Raw genomic sequence first — 15900 nt, forward strand, 5'->3', positions numbered from 1 at the left:
AAATCGACAGTAACACATTCACAGTAGGGGACTTTAACACCCCACTTTCACCAATGGACAGATCATCCAAAATGAAAATAAATAAGGAAACACAAGGTTTCAAAGATACATTAAACAAGATGGACTTCATTGATATTTATAGGACACTCCATCCAAAAACAACAAAATACACATTTTTCTCAAGTGCTCATGGAACATTCGCCAGGATAGATCATATCTTGGGTTACAAATCAAGTCTTGGTAAATTTAAGAAAACTCAAATTGTATCAAGTATCTTTTCCGACCACAACACGACGAGACTAGATATCAATTACAGGAAAAGATCTGTAAAAAATACAAACACATGGAGGCTAAACAATACACTACTTAGTAACGAAGTGATCACTGAAGAAATCAAAGAGGAAATCAAAAAATACCTAGAAACAAATGACAATGGAGACACGATGACCCAAAACCTATGGGATGCAGCAAAAGCAGTTCTAAGAGGGAAGTTTATAGCAATACAAGCCCACCTTAAGAAGCAGGAAACATCTCGAATAAACAACCTAACCTTGCACCTCAAGCAATTAGAGAAAGAAGAACAAAAAAACCCCAAAGCTAGCAGAAGGAAAGAAATCATAAAAATCAGATCAGAAATAAATGAAAAAGAAATGAAGGAAACAATAGCAAAGATCAATAAAACTAAAAGCTGGTTCTTTGAGAAGATAAACAAAATAGATAAACCACTAGCCAGACTCATCAAGAAAAAAAGGGAGAAGACTCAAATCAATAGAATTAGAAATGAAAAAGGAGAGGTAACAACTGACACTGCAGAGATAAAAGAGATCATGAGAGATTACTACAAGCAACTCTATGCCAATAAAATGGACAACCTGGAAGAAATGGACAAATTCTTAGAAATGCACAACCTGCCAAGACTGAATCAGGAAGAAATAGAAAATATGAACAGACCAATCACAAGCACTGAAACTGAAACTGTCATTAAAAATCTTCCAATCACAAGCACTGAAACTGAAACTGTCATTAAAAATCTTGCAACAAACAAAAGCCCAGGACCAGATGGCTTCACAGGCGAATTCTATCAAACATTTAGAGAAGAGCTAACACCTATCCTTCTCAAACTCTTCCAAAACATAGCAGAGGGAGGAACACTCCCAAATTCCTTTTACGAGGCCACCATCACCTTGATACCAAAACAGGACAAGGATGTCACAAAAAAAGAAAACTACAGGCCAATATCACTGATGAACATAGATGCAAAAATCCTCAACAAAATACTAGCAAACAGAATCCAACAGCACATTAAAAGGATCATACACCATGATCAAGTGGGGTTTATCCCAGGAATGCAAGGATTCTTCAATATATGCAAATCAATCAATGTGACAGACCATATTAACAAATTGAAGGAGAAAAACCATATGATTATCTCAATAGATGCAGAGAAAGCTTTCGACAAAATTCAACACACATTTATGATAAAAACTCTGCAGAAAGTAGGCATAGAGGGAACTTTCTGCAACATAATAAAGGCCATATATGACATACCCACAGCCAACATCATCCTCAATGGTGAAAAACTGAAAGCATTTCCACTAAGATCAGGAACAAGACAAGTTGCCCACTCTCACCACTCTTATTCAATATAGTTTTGGAAGTTTTAGCCACAGCAATCAGAGAAGAAAAGGAAATAAAAGGAATCCAAATCGGAAAAGAAGAAGTAAAGCTGTCACTGTTTGCAGATGACATGATACTATACATAGAGAATCCTAAAGATGCTACCAGAAAGCTACTAGAGCTAATCAATGAATTTGGTAAAGTTGCAGGATACAAAATTAATGCACAGAAACCTCTGGCATTCCTATACACTAATGATGAAAAATCTGAAAGTGAAATCAAGAAAACACTCCCATTTACCACTGCAACAAAAAGAATAAAATATCTAGGAATATACCTACCTAAGGAGACAAAAGACCTGTGTGCAGAAAATTATAAGACACTGATGAAAGAAATTAAAGATGATACAAAAAGATGGAGAGATATACCATGTTCTTGGATTGGAAGAATCAACATTGTGAAAATGACTCTACTACCCAAAGCAATCTACAGACTCAATGCAATCCCTATCAAACTACCACTGGCATTTTTCACAGAACTAGAACAAAAAATTTCACAATTTGTATGGAAACACAAAAGACCCCGAATAGCCAAAGCAATCTTGAGAATGAAAAACGGAGCTGGAGGAATCAGGCTCCCTGACTTCAGACTATACTACACAGCTACAGTAATCAAGACAGTATGGTACTGGCACAAAAACAGAAAGATAGATCAATGGAACAGGAGAGAAAGCCCAGAGATAAACCCACGCACATATTGTCACCTTATCTTTGATAAAGGAGGCAAGAATGTACAGTGGAGAAGGGACAGCCTCTTCAACAAGTGGTGCTGGGAAAACTGGACAGGTACATGTAAAAGTATGAGATTAGATCACTCCCTAACACCATACACAAAAATAAGCTCAAAATGGATTAAAGACCTAAATGTAAGGCCAGAAACTATCAAACTTTTAGAGGAAAACATAGGCAGAACACTCTATGACATAAATCACAGCAAGGTCCTTTCTGACCCACCTCCTAGAGAAATGGAAATAAAAACAAAAATAAACAAATGGGACCTAATGAAACTTCAAAGCTTTTGCACAGCAAAGGAAACCATAAACAAGACCAAAAGACAACCCTCAGAATGGGAGAAAATATTTGCAAATGAAGCAACCGACAAAGGATTAATTTCCAAAATTTACAAGCAGCTCATGCTGCTCAATAGCAAAAAAACAAACAACCCAATCCAAAAATGGGCAGAAGATCTAAATAGACATTTCTCCAAAGAAGATATACAGACTGCCAACAAACACATGAAAGAATGCTCAACATCATTAATCATTAGAGAAATGCAAATCAAAACTACAATGAGATATCATCTCACACCAGTCAGAATGGCCATCATCAAAAAATCTTGAAACAATAAATGCTGGAGAGGGTGTGGAGAAAAGGAACACTCTTGCACGGCTGGTGGGAATGTGAATTGGTACAGCCACTATGGAGAATAGTATGGAGATTCCTTAAAAAACTACAAATAGAACTACCATATGACGCAGCTACTGGGCATATACCCTGAGAAAACCAAAATTCAAAAAGAGTCCTGTACCACAATGTTCATTGCAGCTCTATTTACAATAGCCCGGAGATGGAAACAACCTAAGTGTCCATCATCGGATAAATGGATAAAGAAGATGTGGCACATACATACAATGGAACATTACTCAGCCATAAAAAGAAACGAAACTGAGCTATTTGTAATGAGGTGGATAGACCTAGAGTCTGTCATACAGAGTGAAGTAAGTCAGAAAGAGAAAGACAAATACCGTATGCTAACACATATATATGGAATTTAAGGGAAAAAAATGTCATGAAGAACCTAGGCGTAAGACAGGAATAAAGACACAGACCTACTAGAGAACGGACTTGAGGATATGGGGAGGGGGAAGGGTGAGCTGTGACAAAGCGAGAGAGAGGCATGGACATATATACACTACCAAACGTAAGGTAGATAGCTAGTGGGAAGCAGCCGCATAGCACAGGGAGTTCAGCTGGGTGCTTTGTGACCGCCTGGAGGGGTGGGATAGGGAGGGTGGGAGGGAGGGAGATGCAAAAGGGAAGAGATATGGTAACATATGTATATGTATAACTGATTCACTTTGTTATAAAGCAGAAACTAACACACCATCGTAAAGCAATTATACTCCAATAAAGATGTTAAAAAAAAAGAAAATAGAAGATAAAAAAAAATAGTAATGGGGAGATGGCAGGACACGAATAAAGATGCAGATGCAGAGAATGGACTTGGGACACGGGGAGGGGGAAGGGTAAGCTGGGACGAAGCGAGAGAGTGGCAGGGACATATATACACTACCAAACATAAGATAGATAGCTAGTGGGAAGCAGCTGCATAGCACAGGGAGATCAGCTCAGTGCTTTGTGATCACCTAGCGGGGTGGGATAGGGAGGGTGTGAGGGAGACGCAAGAGGGAGGGGATATGGGGATATATGTATATGTGTAGCTGATTCACTTTGTTATAAAGCAGAAACTAAGACACCATTGTAAAGCAATTATACTCCAATAAAGATGTTAAAAAAAATAATGGGGAGAATATCCACCCTTCGCTGGGGTCTTGTGAGGATTAAGTGAAATGAGATTACTTTTATTAAAATCAGTTGACATGAAAGACGAAAACTCATCAAGGTAAACCCATTCTGCACCTAAGACAGGAATCTGTCTCAATAACAGATGCCATGGTTTTAAAAGATGGATCACAATGCCTTTCTGGATGTATTCACACTGCAAAAATTATTAGCACTGTGGATCCATTAGAAGCCAAATTAAGCTGCTTTCCCATGCCATGCCACTGTCACGCAGGATGCATGCCCTGGGCAGATTTCACGCATTTTTGTCATTGGGTTGGCAGAGCTGTCAAATGCCAGTTTTGAAAGATGAGGCTATCTACAGATGCTTGCATAACACAGTTAAGCAGAGAAACAAAAATGAAAATATCCCTTGGCCATTCATTGTGTGCTGGATAACTTCTGTTTGTGCTTTCAAATGCACTCTCTACCCAGCTCCTGGGCCTGGAGAAATTGCTCTGCACATCTCCTTCAGGGCTTCCTCGCCCTCTGATTTCTGGTTGAGCTCAGTTAATGGGGGCCATTAGCAGAGACTGGGAGATGACAGTGCCTGAACTAGGGACATTTAAATCTTTTTTCTAAGTCATGCAAACATAGAACATGATAAAATTTATATGAATCACTAGAGTAAATGCATAGCTACTTGCAGCTGAAGTGACTGGCCCAAGACCAGCTCGGCACCAGAATGCTGAGGGATTAATACCTATGCACACCTGTAACCCATTAGTGACACACTGGGGCCACTGCAAAGCACTGCTTTAGTACACCTAGTATATGTGCTCAGTGAACTTCCCATAGATGTTAATAAATTATTGATTAGTCATGAAAATTCATTATTTACGGTATGATTCTTATTGGGCTATAACTTTATCATTCCCAGCCCTTTACTATAGCACATAACCATTACTTCCAATAATTACACAGAAATGATGTGCCTTGTTAAATGCAAAACTCAACTGTAAAATATTATTATATATATAAACAGCTGCTTAAGTAAGACAATGATACCATGTTCACTATTTATACTTATTATATCCTTGAAAATAAAATTAAAAACAAATCATGTAGTGCTTACCGGATCCCTTTTCACGAGCTCTCCGTTGGGCACAACTTCAACCAGGTGGATGATGATAATGATAGAATTCAGAACGTAAGTCAGAAACATGTTCTTGTGCAGAGTCACCCTTTGGCACTTAAGGCTCCTGGAAGGAAAAAGTAACAGAAAGCATTAACCAGTGCCAAAATGTTGACGTACCTGGAAAAAAAAACCCACTTTGTAAATATTTTCAATATTTTCTTTAGCAACAGAGGAAAGAACATATAGAAATAAGTGAAGCTGTTTTCATCTTTAAGACTCATTACTATCTTTCTGCCTGATTTTTACAGACAGTTTCCCGGTAGCTCATAGTTTTCAGTCCTCAGGGTGACTTCCTACAATAACTAAAAGAGTGAGTGATAAAAATCACTTTCAATGATAACAAATGTCATAAAATTAATTAACAGAAGGACTTTTACAAGAGAAACTATTAGGGTTTGGAATTGTGCTTCAGATGAAATGTCGACTCTCTATTGATGTAACCCGGCAGAAATTGAGTGGCAAATGGGATAACAGAGCCTGAAGTCAGAAACAAGGCTGCCTGACAGCCTGACTGAATCCATGTCCTTGGCCCATCACATACACAGATTTTATTAAGTCTCCTGTCATCCTTTTCTTTCACCATTTCTTTTAATACCTTCTTATTTCTTGTATTCCAACTGGAAATCAACCCTATGGCTCCTTCTTTCCATGTCCTCCTGATGGTGGAGCTCAGACACAGGCAGAGAATTCTAACTAGTCTCAAATCTGATCTTGTGCTGAGGCACAGTGTGGTTTGGACCTGGGATCTATCCAAATGCACTGCTTGTTGGAACAGCCATGTCCCACCTCTGGCGTACTAAACGGTTTGCTGCATTTTTCATTCCTTTCTCCTCCACTTCATAAATTTGTACTTGTGTACTTGTGTGAATGTTCATCTAAATAAACATTAGTTTGAATATCCTACTTCACTTTTTTTTTTTTTTTTTTTGGTACGCAGGCCTCTCACTGCTGTGGCCTCTCCCGTTGCGGAGCACAGGCTCCGGACGCGCAGGCTCAGCGGCCATGGCTCACGGGCCCAGCCGCTCCGCGGGTGGGATCTTCCCGGACCGGGGCACGAACCCGTGTCCCCTGCATCTGCAGGCGGACTCTTAACCACTGCGCCACCAGGGACGCCCCTCCTATTTCACTTTTTGATGCAAATGTAGACACCCTGCAGGACGGCTATAACAAAATTGGAGTGATTATCCTAGATGAATTAAAATCTCGTGTTTACCATATTTGATCCAGTCAAAAAATATTTAGCATAATGTGAGAAATTTAACGTTAACATTCAGTTAATAATGCCAACGAGTGATCATAGTAACTACTCCTAAAAAATCTTCATGGAGTAAAGCTAGAATCCCAGGCATTTTGACAAGAAAATTCTGGGGAAAAATGGGTCATGAAAATGCTTTCCTATATTTTCAAATCAAAGGAAAAATGAGTTGTCAATTATCTGTAGTAAAAAGTAACTTTAAGCAATAAGGGCAACTGTTAGAGCATATTTTGATTATTTTAGCTACCTTTTTCAACTCTTCAGGAAGCACAAGTATTAGTAAATAGTTAATACAGAATATTTTAAAATCCTCAACTTGTTGAGCAGGAGTAGAATGCAGGAGGCAGCCAATGGTAAAGATGGAGTTTAGAGGAGAACTTTCTCTCCCTCTCTCTCTTTTTCTCACACACACTACCATGTGCTACTTTATGTAGCAGCAGAAAATTTTGTTAAATAAACTGAACCTAGTTGGTTTTTTAACAGTACTATAGAAAGTAGGATGCAGGGGGCTTCCCTGGTGGCACAGTGGTTGAGAGTCCGCCTGCCGATGCAGGGGACACGGGTTCGTGCCCCGGTCCAGGAGGGTCCCACATGCCGCGGAGCGGCTGGGCCCGTGAACCATGGCCGTTGAGCCTGCGCGTCCGGAGCCTGTGCTCCGCAACGGAAGAGGCTACAATAGTGAGAGGCTTGCGTACCGGGAAAAAAAAAAAAAAGTAGGATGCAAATTTAAGGCTTTAAAAAGAAAAAAATATTTATGTAAAACATCACGCCCATTTATACTGCATAAACTCTTCCCATAAAGTAACTGTTAAACATCTGACCTGCCCTTTTTCATACAGTCGTAATAGCATTTCATAATTCTTCTCACTGGGAGGCAAATATCTGTTCTCATTATTGGATTCAGCCTGGCTTAAACCAACGACAGTTGACATTATGCATAACTAAGGAGTATGGATGAATGCATCATTCAGCATTGTTATTCTCATGCCTGATTTTCTTTGGATTGGGTAGGGTTCAATAATCTGTCAATGGATATTAGCTTACAGAACTGGTTAATGTTCAGTCTCCTGTGTAAACCAGAACTGCCCTAAATAAAATATACTTCCCTCCACCTCCAGCTTACTCTTGGGTCCTTGTATCCCTGTTTTTTTTTTTTCTTCTTAACACTTACTGCCTCCTGACATATCGTATATTTGTTTACTGCCTGTTATTTTCTCTTACTAGAATGGAAATGCTAAAGGAATTTGTTTTGTGTACCTAGCACAGCTTCTGACACACAGTAGGGCTTAATACTCTTTTTTGCATTAAAAATCTTTATATAATAGCAATTTTCTTTGAGCCGTGACCACTAAACAGTTTTTCCAGTACAGAGAATTACATTAAATGCTAGATGATCTCGTATTTCATACTTTGTATCATACTGAACATTTGCCAGATTCTTAACTAATATTGGACATTATCCTGTTGTTCAACATTACGTAAAACCTATATACAGTACTGTGTTATGTACACAATGAGAAAGTGATGGTTTAAAGCTGGATAAACTGTCAGGTTCCAAAGGAAGAATATGACTAATATATGAGTCTGTTTCTTGAAGATTTCAATATAATTTCCCCTTATTGAGTTTTAAAATTTTTACTACACTTACTTGATGACATTTACACTCAGCTTTTTGAAGCGAGTTAAAGGTACTTTAAATTTATTAAAATTCTTTCAATAATCCAACACATATTACTGTGTATCCAACTCTGATTCAAACCCTCTTGTAGATGCTAGGGATATATGGGTAAACAAAACAGACAGCTTCTGCTTTCTGGGACCTTACACATTACATAATTATTTACTATTATAATAAATGTTCTGAAAGAGGTATAGGATGCTGAAGAAGATTAACTGAACTTAAGAAATTATGTGTTTAATTGTTCTCAATACAAATATCCTGTTGCCTGAATGAACATGAGAGAAGCGGACATTTTCCTGTCAGACCTGAAATGTCTTTAGTAGAAATGGCATGAAATAGAAATAGCTCTACTTTATTCCTCTTGATAAAAACAAAAAACAAAAAAACCACAGGTATTTAGATAGAGAGGATGTTGCTTACTCTGAGTGACAGGGAACTATAAGTACTACAGATTCTCCAAGAGTGGGAGGATAAGACAATATAATCTACTCCTGTCTTGGCCCAATCAAGGTGTCATTCACATGTGAGGATAAGGATTTACTTTCATATGAATCTCAAGATGTCACACTTTAAAGTTAAAGCTGAATGTCATATTTATGATTTTAATTTACCTGGTGTAAATCTTTCACATTGAAAACTTTGTTTCAAGTTATTGGTATCCCACGCGTGTATAGGTGTGCCTGCAGGATCTTGAAGTCGTATGAGAAGGTGATTAATATTTGCCTTGAGTCTTGCAGATTGTATAGATCAGTTTGATATCACAGGACAAGGCACAACTTTAAGTTTTCCTTTACTTAGGTATCATACCTTGTTCATGATGGACAAGAGGAGTGAGGGAAGGAGGGAATGTGAAATGGATTGCATTAAAACTCCTAGAAAAATTCAGAACAGTATGTTATACATCTTTCCTGTCTGACAAGGACTTTATATCTTTGGATTTAGCACAAAATCTTTATCCTTAAGGAACTCCCTTTCAATCATAACTCTTGCTTCTTTTCCTATTACTACTGTTCTATGAGTGAACATGTGCCAAGTGATGACCAATAGTTACCTTTGGTGTCCTGCCATGTCAAGGGTGAGTTGGGAGAAAGGAGGCTGTTTTTGCTGCCATTGATTTAATGGTTTCTCTGGAGGAACAGGAAGGCAGCCAGAGATGTATAGTAGGATACTATATAAGATAGTTATCTATCTGTCCTCTATAAAGATGTGAAATAGAATAATAGGGAATACTGAGTAATAGAGGAGTCAATCTTCCTTTTAGAGGTCCCAGTGGAAAACTTTTTGTATTTTTGGCCAACGTGGTCAGTGTAATGTAATGTAGAAAATGTAATGCAATGAACACACTTCTCTTTCAGCATATATCTCTGTTAACTTTCAGGCAAGAGTAATTGATATTCACAATATTTAATCAGCAAGTAGTACTTTGGTACCAAGTAGTCAAAATGGATGTTAATGAATGTTCTATTATTGGACCTTCCTTAAGAAAAAACAGTGAGATATTTTAGTATTTAGAATTATTATGCAGAAATGTAAATTGATAAATTGTACATGGAACTGATGAGATAAGTGAATTTATTGCAAACTTGCTTAAAATGGCAGGAAACAAACCCAAATGTCCACTTATGTGACTTTCTCAAGCCAGTCTTCTGTAAAGGTATTTTCATTTTAACCCTCTTATTGACATTTAACTCTTGGCATCTAGCCGTGAGGAGTCTTAAGTAATTTGATGGTTCTATTTAATTCCTCTCCATGGTACTACTCCTAACTATTTTTCCCAGTATAGGTCCTAAACCAAATATCCTAAAAAGGCTGTTTTCAACCTTTAATTGGTGGATCAGAAGTAACCTGTATATCATCCTGAATATTATTTTAACTCTGCCACTTTGTACAGTTAAGATCTTCAGTATTGCCTTTTCTATGATTTAAATCACTGAAAAAATTTTCCTTTATCTTGAAGAGGGCCTAGAAGTTCAATTTTATTCTTTTAAAATAACGAAGACTTTATATATATTTCTACAATCATTTTCCAATAGCACAGGGAGCGTGATTCTTATTTGTTTCAGGTTACACAGTCCTGCCTTTTATCTTCTCCTGAATGCTCACAGTAAAATAACATTAAGATTAGCAGCATGCCGTAATGATCTCATTCTGAGTAATAACCCCAGGATTTTTAGCAAAGTATTGGCAGTTCTACAGCCTCCCATATATTCAGTAACTCCTCTGCAGGCCTTCCTGGCCTGCTGGTTTGAGAAGGACACCTGCAGGGTTATTCCTTTTCATAGACCCTAGAAGGCACATGTTAGGATTTTAGAGTGAGATTTCAATGGGATGATTATGAATGAGGCATTAGGTCTCAGAAGCAGAGCTGAGTGTAACTTCTCATTTTGGTTTCATGAATGTTTTATGAAATTGATTATTTGGATTTTGCAAAATAACTCAACCCTGGGCGTGCAGAATTAAGCAAGGGAGTGATGATTATTGCTTGCTCAGGTTTCACACAGATGATGCCATTTAAGTACATAAATTGTAAAACCGCCCCTTGTAATGTGCAGTAAATATCACAAGGGTGATGTTGAGTGTTTGAAAAACACCTGGGAAAATATTTCTAATTAAAAGATAAAATGCAGTCATAATTCAGTTATTTTTATTTTCACAGTCACTTTGAATATTTCTGAAATCCAAATGTAAGAAAAAATGTGACGAATTAGAAACCTACTTTAAGGAAAACAGATGGCATTGATAGTTTTAGTTTGGGCAGATTTAAGGTAAGATTAAGAACAGGTATAAAAATCAGACATGACTGCTTCTGGATTTGAATATTTAGCATCTCAGCATGTGTGTTTTTTGTATCCTAGTCACCTTTTACTGTGTGTACCCTAGAGAACCAACTGTTTCACTTTGTGTCTTCCCATTGTTATATTCAGATTCTACCTCAATAAGACATGTTTTTCCACCCAAGACTTAAGTTACTGTTTGGAAGGTTCTTGAAACAGAGAGACAGTAAGGGCAAAATCTGTGCTTCCTAGATAGTATGCCCCCACTCCCAAGGATTTTACCAGATTAATTTTGTTTTGGGACTAACTGGAATTGAGAAATATTTCACTTTGCCTATGTGCTACACTTTTAAACACCCATCTTTAGTGGCTTAATAGAGAAATTATTTAAAGAACATTCTTACTTTCTTTGCTGATTTGGCTCTCAGACCGCATCACTTATTTAAGTGACTGGAGAAGAACTAAGAGATCTCCCTCAACATTTTTTAATCTTTAAAGTCCTGTGTACATTTATTAATTGCAGAGTTACAAATTTAAAGAATAGACTTTTAGTGACAGACTTTTTAATCAAAGTTATATGAGAGCCATGATGATGTATTTTTGCTCTGTGGTCAAGTGTAGTTGAAAAATGAATAGACATTCAAAGATTAATCATGCTATGTGTTTACTCTGCTGTATTCTGATTATAATTGAAAAAATTATTCTAATAATTAATCCTTCATGTCTTGTTGCTTTATCAGTCTTTCTCCTGTTAAACCAAATATGGAAGAAGCTCACTCTCTGCTTATTTATTATTTGCTATTCAGTTAAAAACTTGCTATTCAGTTATATTGCTTAATCAACATAAATTGATGATGTTGACATAATACAATACGTAATTATGATGTAAGTTATAGGCAAAGATTAAAAATAGGGTCAAGGAGGGCTTCCCTAGTGGCACAGTGGTTGAGAGTCCGCCTGCCGATGCAGGGGACACGGGTTCGTGCCCTGGTCCGGGAGCATCCCACATGCCGCGGAGCGGCTGGGCCCGTGAGCCATGGCTGCTGAGCCTGCGCGTCCGGAGCCTGTGCTCCGCAACGGGAGAGGCCACAACAGTGAGAGGCCTGCGTATCGCCAAAAAAAAAAAAAAAAAAAAAATAGGGTCAAGGGAAAGAATAATTGTAGTTGTATTAAGGGTGTGGTAAGTGTGATTCTCCCCTTGGTTTAATTTTTCTAGTATTATCATGGCAATATTTTAACAAAAGTCAAATTAAGATTGTTATTTTATATATGAATCACTATACATTTAATTACATATCACATCTTTTAAGTGTGGAGAATTATTTGTAGTCTGTGCCTATGAACTTTTCTTAATCATCTGTATAATATCACTAAAAAGAGTATCAGTGGAAGGAAATAGCACTGTAGCATGCCTCCTGCCTTTGATTTAAAAAAATGCCACGAAATTTAGGACATGTTTTTAGGATCAAATTTAACATGTTACTATCTCACATACTTTGTGGTCATTCCTAAAACTATAGAATATTTTAAATTCTCCATTATTGTAAAATCAGTATCTATATCAACTTAATCATTTTGCAATAGGTAATGCAATCATTTGTATGGACACAGCCTCAGAATAGAAACGCTCATTGGAATTTTGTTTCTTACAGTTTTTAGAAGACACTTTCAGTTAACAATGGTAGGTGTGCAAGGGCAAAAAACTGACACTTGACAACAGGCCATCTTCTTCTAGAGGTTCTCCTTGACTCTGGCTGAGTTAGTTAAGGCCAAAAGAAACTTCCTTTTCTGGCTGAACATGATCATGGCCTTACCAGCCCCACTTCTCTTCTGGCCCAATCTACTTACAGTACAGCTCACAATTAAGCAGGGTGTGTTTGAACTTGTGGCCACCTCCATATTTTAGAGTGAGGGTAAAAGAAGGAGGAGAATTATTTCCTCAATACTTCATGGAAGCTTAGCCATGGTAAGTGGAACTTTACCATGTTAATGCAGTGTATTTACGGGCTCACAGGATTATTTCATTTTGGGAAGGAGGCATATCGCCTTTGAAAATTATATGTATCCATCCTATTTTCCTCAAAGATAGGGTTAAAAAACATATTTTAATTAATTTCATTTTTCTTGCTACTTCATGACTCCCAGTGTTACCTGTCTTGTAATCAGCAGACTTCTCCCTGCCCAACACTCTTGCAGAGTATACCATTTATTTTAGTACCTAAGAGAAGAAAATAAAAGGCAGATGCTATAGGTGTACTTACCTAACAAGCATGAAAATCGCCAGGGAAATCACCAGGGTGAACATCGACATAGAATGACCCACAATAGCCAAGTAGTACAGAATGTATGCATTCTGCAACAACAACAACAAAACCAGTTACTAAAGCAGATAGGTGAATAAATTATTATAGAAGAGGGAAAACAGTTTATTTTTATTATTATTGTTTTCATCAGTGTATACATGTCAATCCCAATCGCCCAATTCATCACACCACCACCACCCCCCACTGCTTTCCCCCCTTGGTGTCCATACGTTTGTTCTCTACATCTGTGTCTCAATTTCTGCCCGAAAACGTTTATTTTTAAATAGTGTAAATCAACAAATGTTTTTCTCCTTTAAAAAAATGACTAAAATGATAACAAATATTTCAGAGGATTAAATTATATTGAATTATAAATTGGATTAATAGATTAACTTTCCTAAGAATATCAGTTTTACTGGAATATGCATGACATGGTGGGAAGAATAGAAGATGGGATTCATCAGAGCGTTCTTTACTCAGAGTATTATCGTTAAGTGTTTGTGTGACACTCATAGGTCCAGTCACTTCAATTTTCCAGACTGCAGTAGTCCTCATCTGTAAAATCATGAGGTTGGAATAGATGATTTTTAAAGCAATTATATGTTGTAAGGAACATGATTTAATACAGGGATACAGAAATATTGGATGTGAAAGGATGAGAAAAGATGGCCCAGGTAAACACTAACCATAAGAAAACTGGTGTGATATCATACGAGTCCAGATGTTAAGTCAGGATGATACAGCAATGCTAAATGTCTATGCACCTAATAATATAAACTCAAACCACACAGAGCATAAAGCAAAAACTGACAGCTCCTAGTAATCAACGGAATGAACACAGGGAGGAAAAATCTAGCTATAGAAGATTTGAACAACATGCTCAACAAACTTCACTAATTCACATATAATAAGCATTGCACACAACATCTGCAGAATACCCATTCTTTTCAAATGCACAAAGAATATCCAAATTGACATACACTAGTCAGTAAAGCAAATGAATATATTTCAAATAATTAAAATCTTAAATAGCATCTTCACTGACCATAATACTCTAGAAATCATTAATAAAAAGATAACTTAAAAAACACCTTCATATTGTTGAAAAGCAAACAACATATTTCTAAATAAACACTGGATCAAAGAAGAACTCACAACGACACACCAAAACCTTTTGGATGTAGATGAAGCTGTGCATAGAGGGAAGTTTAAAGACTAAAATGCATATGTGAGAAAAGAAGATTGAAAATCAATGACCTAAATTTCCATCTAAAGAAAATTAAACTTTAAGAATGTAAAAGAAAGGAAATAGAAATGATAAAGAGAACTTGAATATATATTGAGTGGATCAAAGACAAAACCTAGTTCTTAAAAAAAATAATTTCAATACCCCTTAACAAGACTGATCAAGAAAAAGACGACCCAAGATAAATGAAAACATATGTGCACACAAAAACTTGTACACAAAATGTTTAGGGGCTTCCCTCGTGGCGCAGTGGTTGAGAGTCTGCCTGCCGATGCAGGGGACATGGGTTCGTGCCCCGGTCCGGGAAGATCCCACATGCCGCAGAGCGGCTGGGCCCGTGAGCCATGGCCGCTGAGCCTGCGCGTCCAGAGGCTGTGCTCCGCAACGGGAGAGGCCACAACAGTGAGAGGCCCGCGTACCGCAAAAAAAAAAAAAAAAAAAAAAAAGTGGAAATAACATAAATGTCCATCAACTGGTATATGTGGCTTGTCCACAGAATGGAATACTATTCAGCCATAGAAAGGAATGAAGTACTTACACATGCTATAACATGGATGAACATTGAAAACATCAAGCTAAGTGAAAGAAGCCAGTCACAAAAACCCACATATTGTATAATCCTATTAATATGAAATGTCCAGAAAAGGCAAATCTCTTAGAGACAGAAAGTAGATTAATTTAATGGCTACCTAGAAATCCATCTGTTATTATTTGCAGCTGATATAATACAATACATATAAAATATAAAATTTATAAATTACTAAAATTAATAAGTGAGTTTTATAAAAATTGTTGGATATAAAAATGAGAACAGTTTTAATACATAAACAACAAATAATAAAATTTCAAATGTGGCATTTACAATTGCATTAAAAAATCAAATGCTTGAGAATAAATCTGCAGAAGGGGGACTTCCCTGGTGGCGCAGTGGTTAAGAATCCAATGGTTAAGTGGCTTAAGCCACTGTGGTTAAGCCAATGCAGGGGACATGGGTTTGAGCCCTGGTCCGGGAAGATCCCACATGTTGCGGAGCAACTAAGCCCGTGCACCACAACTACTGAGCCTGCGCTCTAGAGCCCACAAGCCACAACTACTGAAGCCCGCATGCCTAGAACCCATGCTCCACAACAAGAGAAGCCACCATGAGAAGCTTGTGCACCACAAAGAAGAGTAGCCCCCGCTCGCCGCAACTACAGAAAGCCCGCACGCACCAACGAAGACCCAACGCAGACAAAAATAAATAAATAACTTAAAAAAAAATCTGC

The 15900-nt window shown here is 37.5% G+C and overlaps 1 protein-coding gene across 2 annotated transcripts in view; it reads right to left on the minus strand.

Annotated features, from left to right (window-relative positions):
• The window catches only part of CALCR (calcitonin receptor), a 150564-nt gene that overhangs the window by 33661 nt on the left and 101003 nt on the right, over window positions 1–15900 (minus strand). For both annotated transcript variants that reach the window (XM_049715139.1, XM_033420473.2), the window contains exons 7-8: window positions 13348–13439; window positions 5314–5440 (exon numbers count right to left, since the gene is read on the minus strand). In XM_049715139.1, the coding sequence (XP_049571096.1) occupies window positions 5314–5440; window positions 13348–13439 (219 nt within the window). The remainder of the gene's footprint in view (window positions 1–5313; window positions 5441–13347; window positions 13440–15900) is intronic.

This window comes from Orcinus orca, chromosome 9 (assembly GCF_937001465.1).
Source record: "Orcinus orca chromosome 9, mOrcOrc1.1, whole genome shotgun sequence".
Lineage (NCBI taxonomy): Eukaryota > Metazoa > Chordata > Mammalia > Artiodactyla > Delphinidae > Orcinus > Orcinus orca.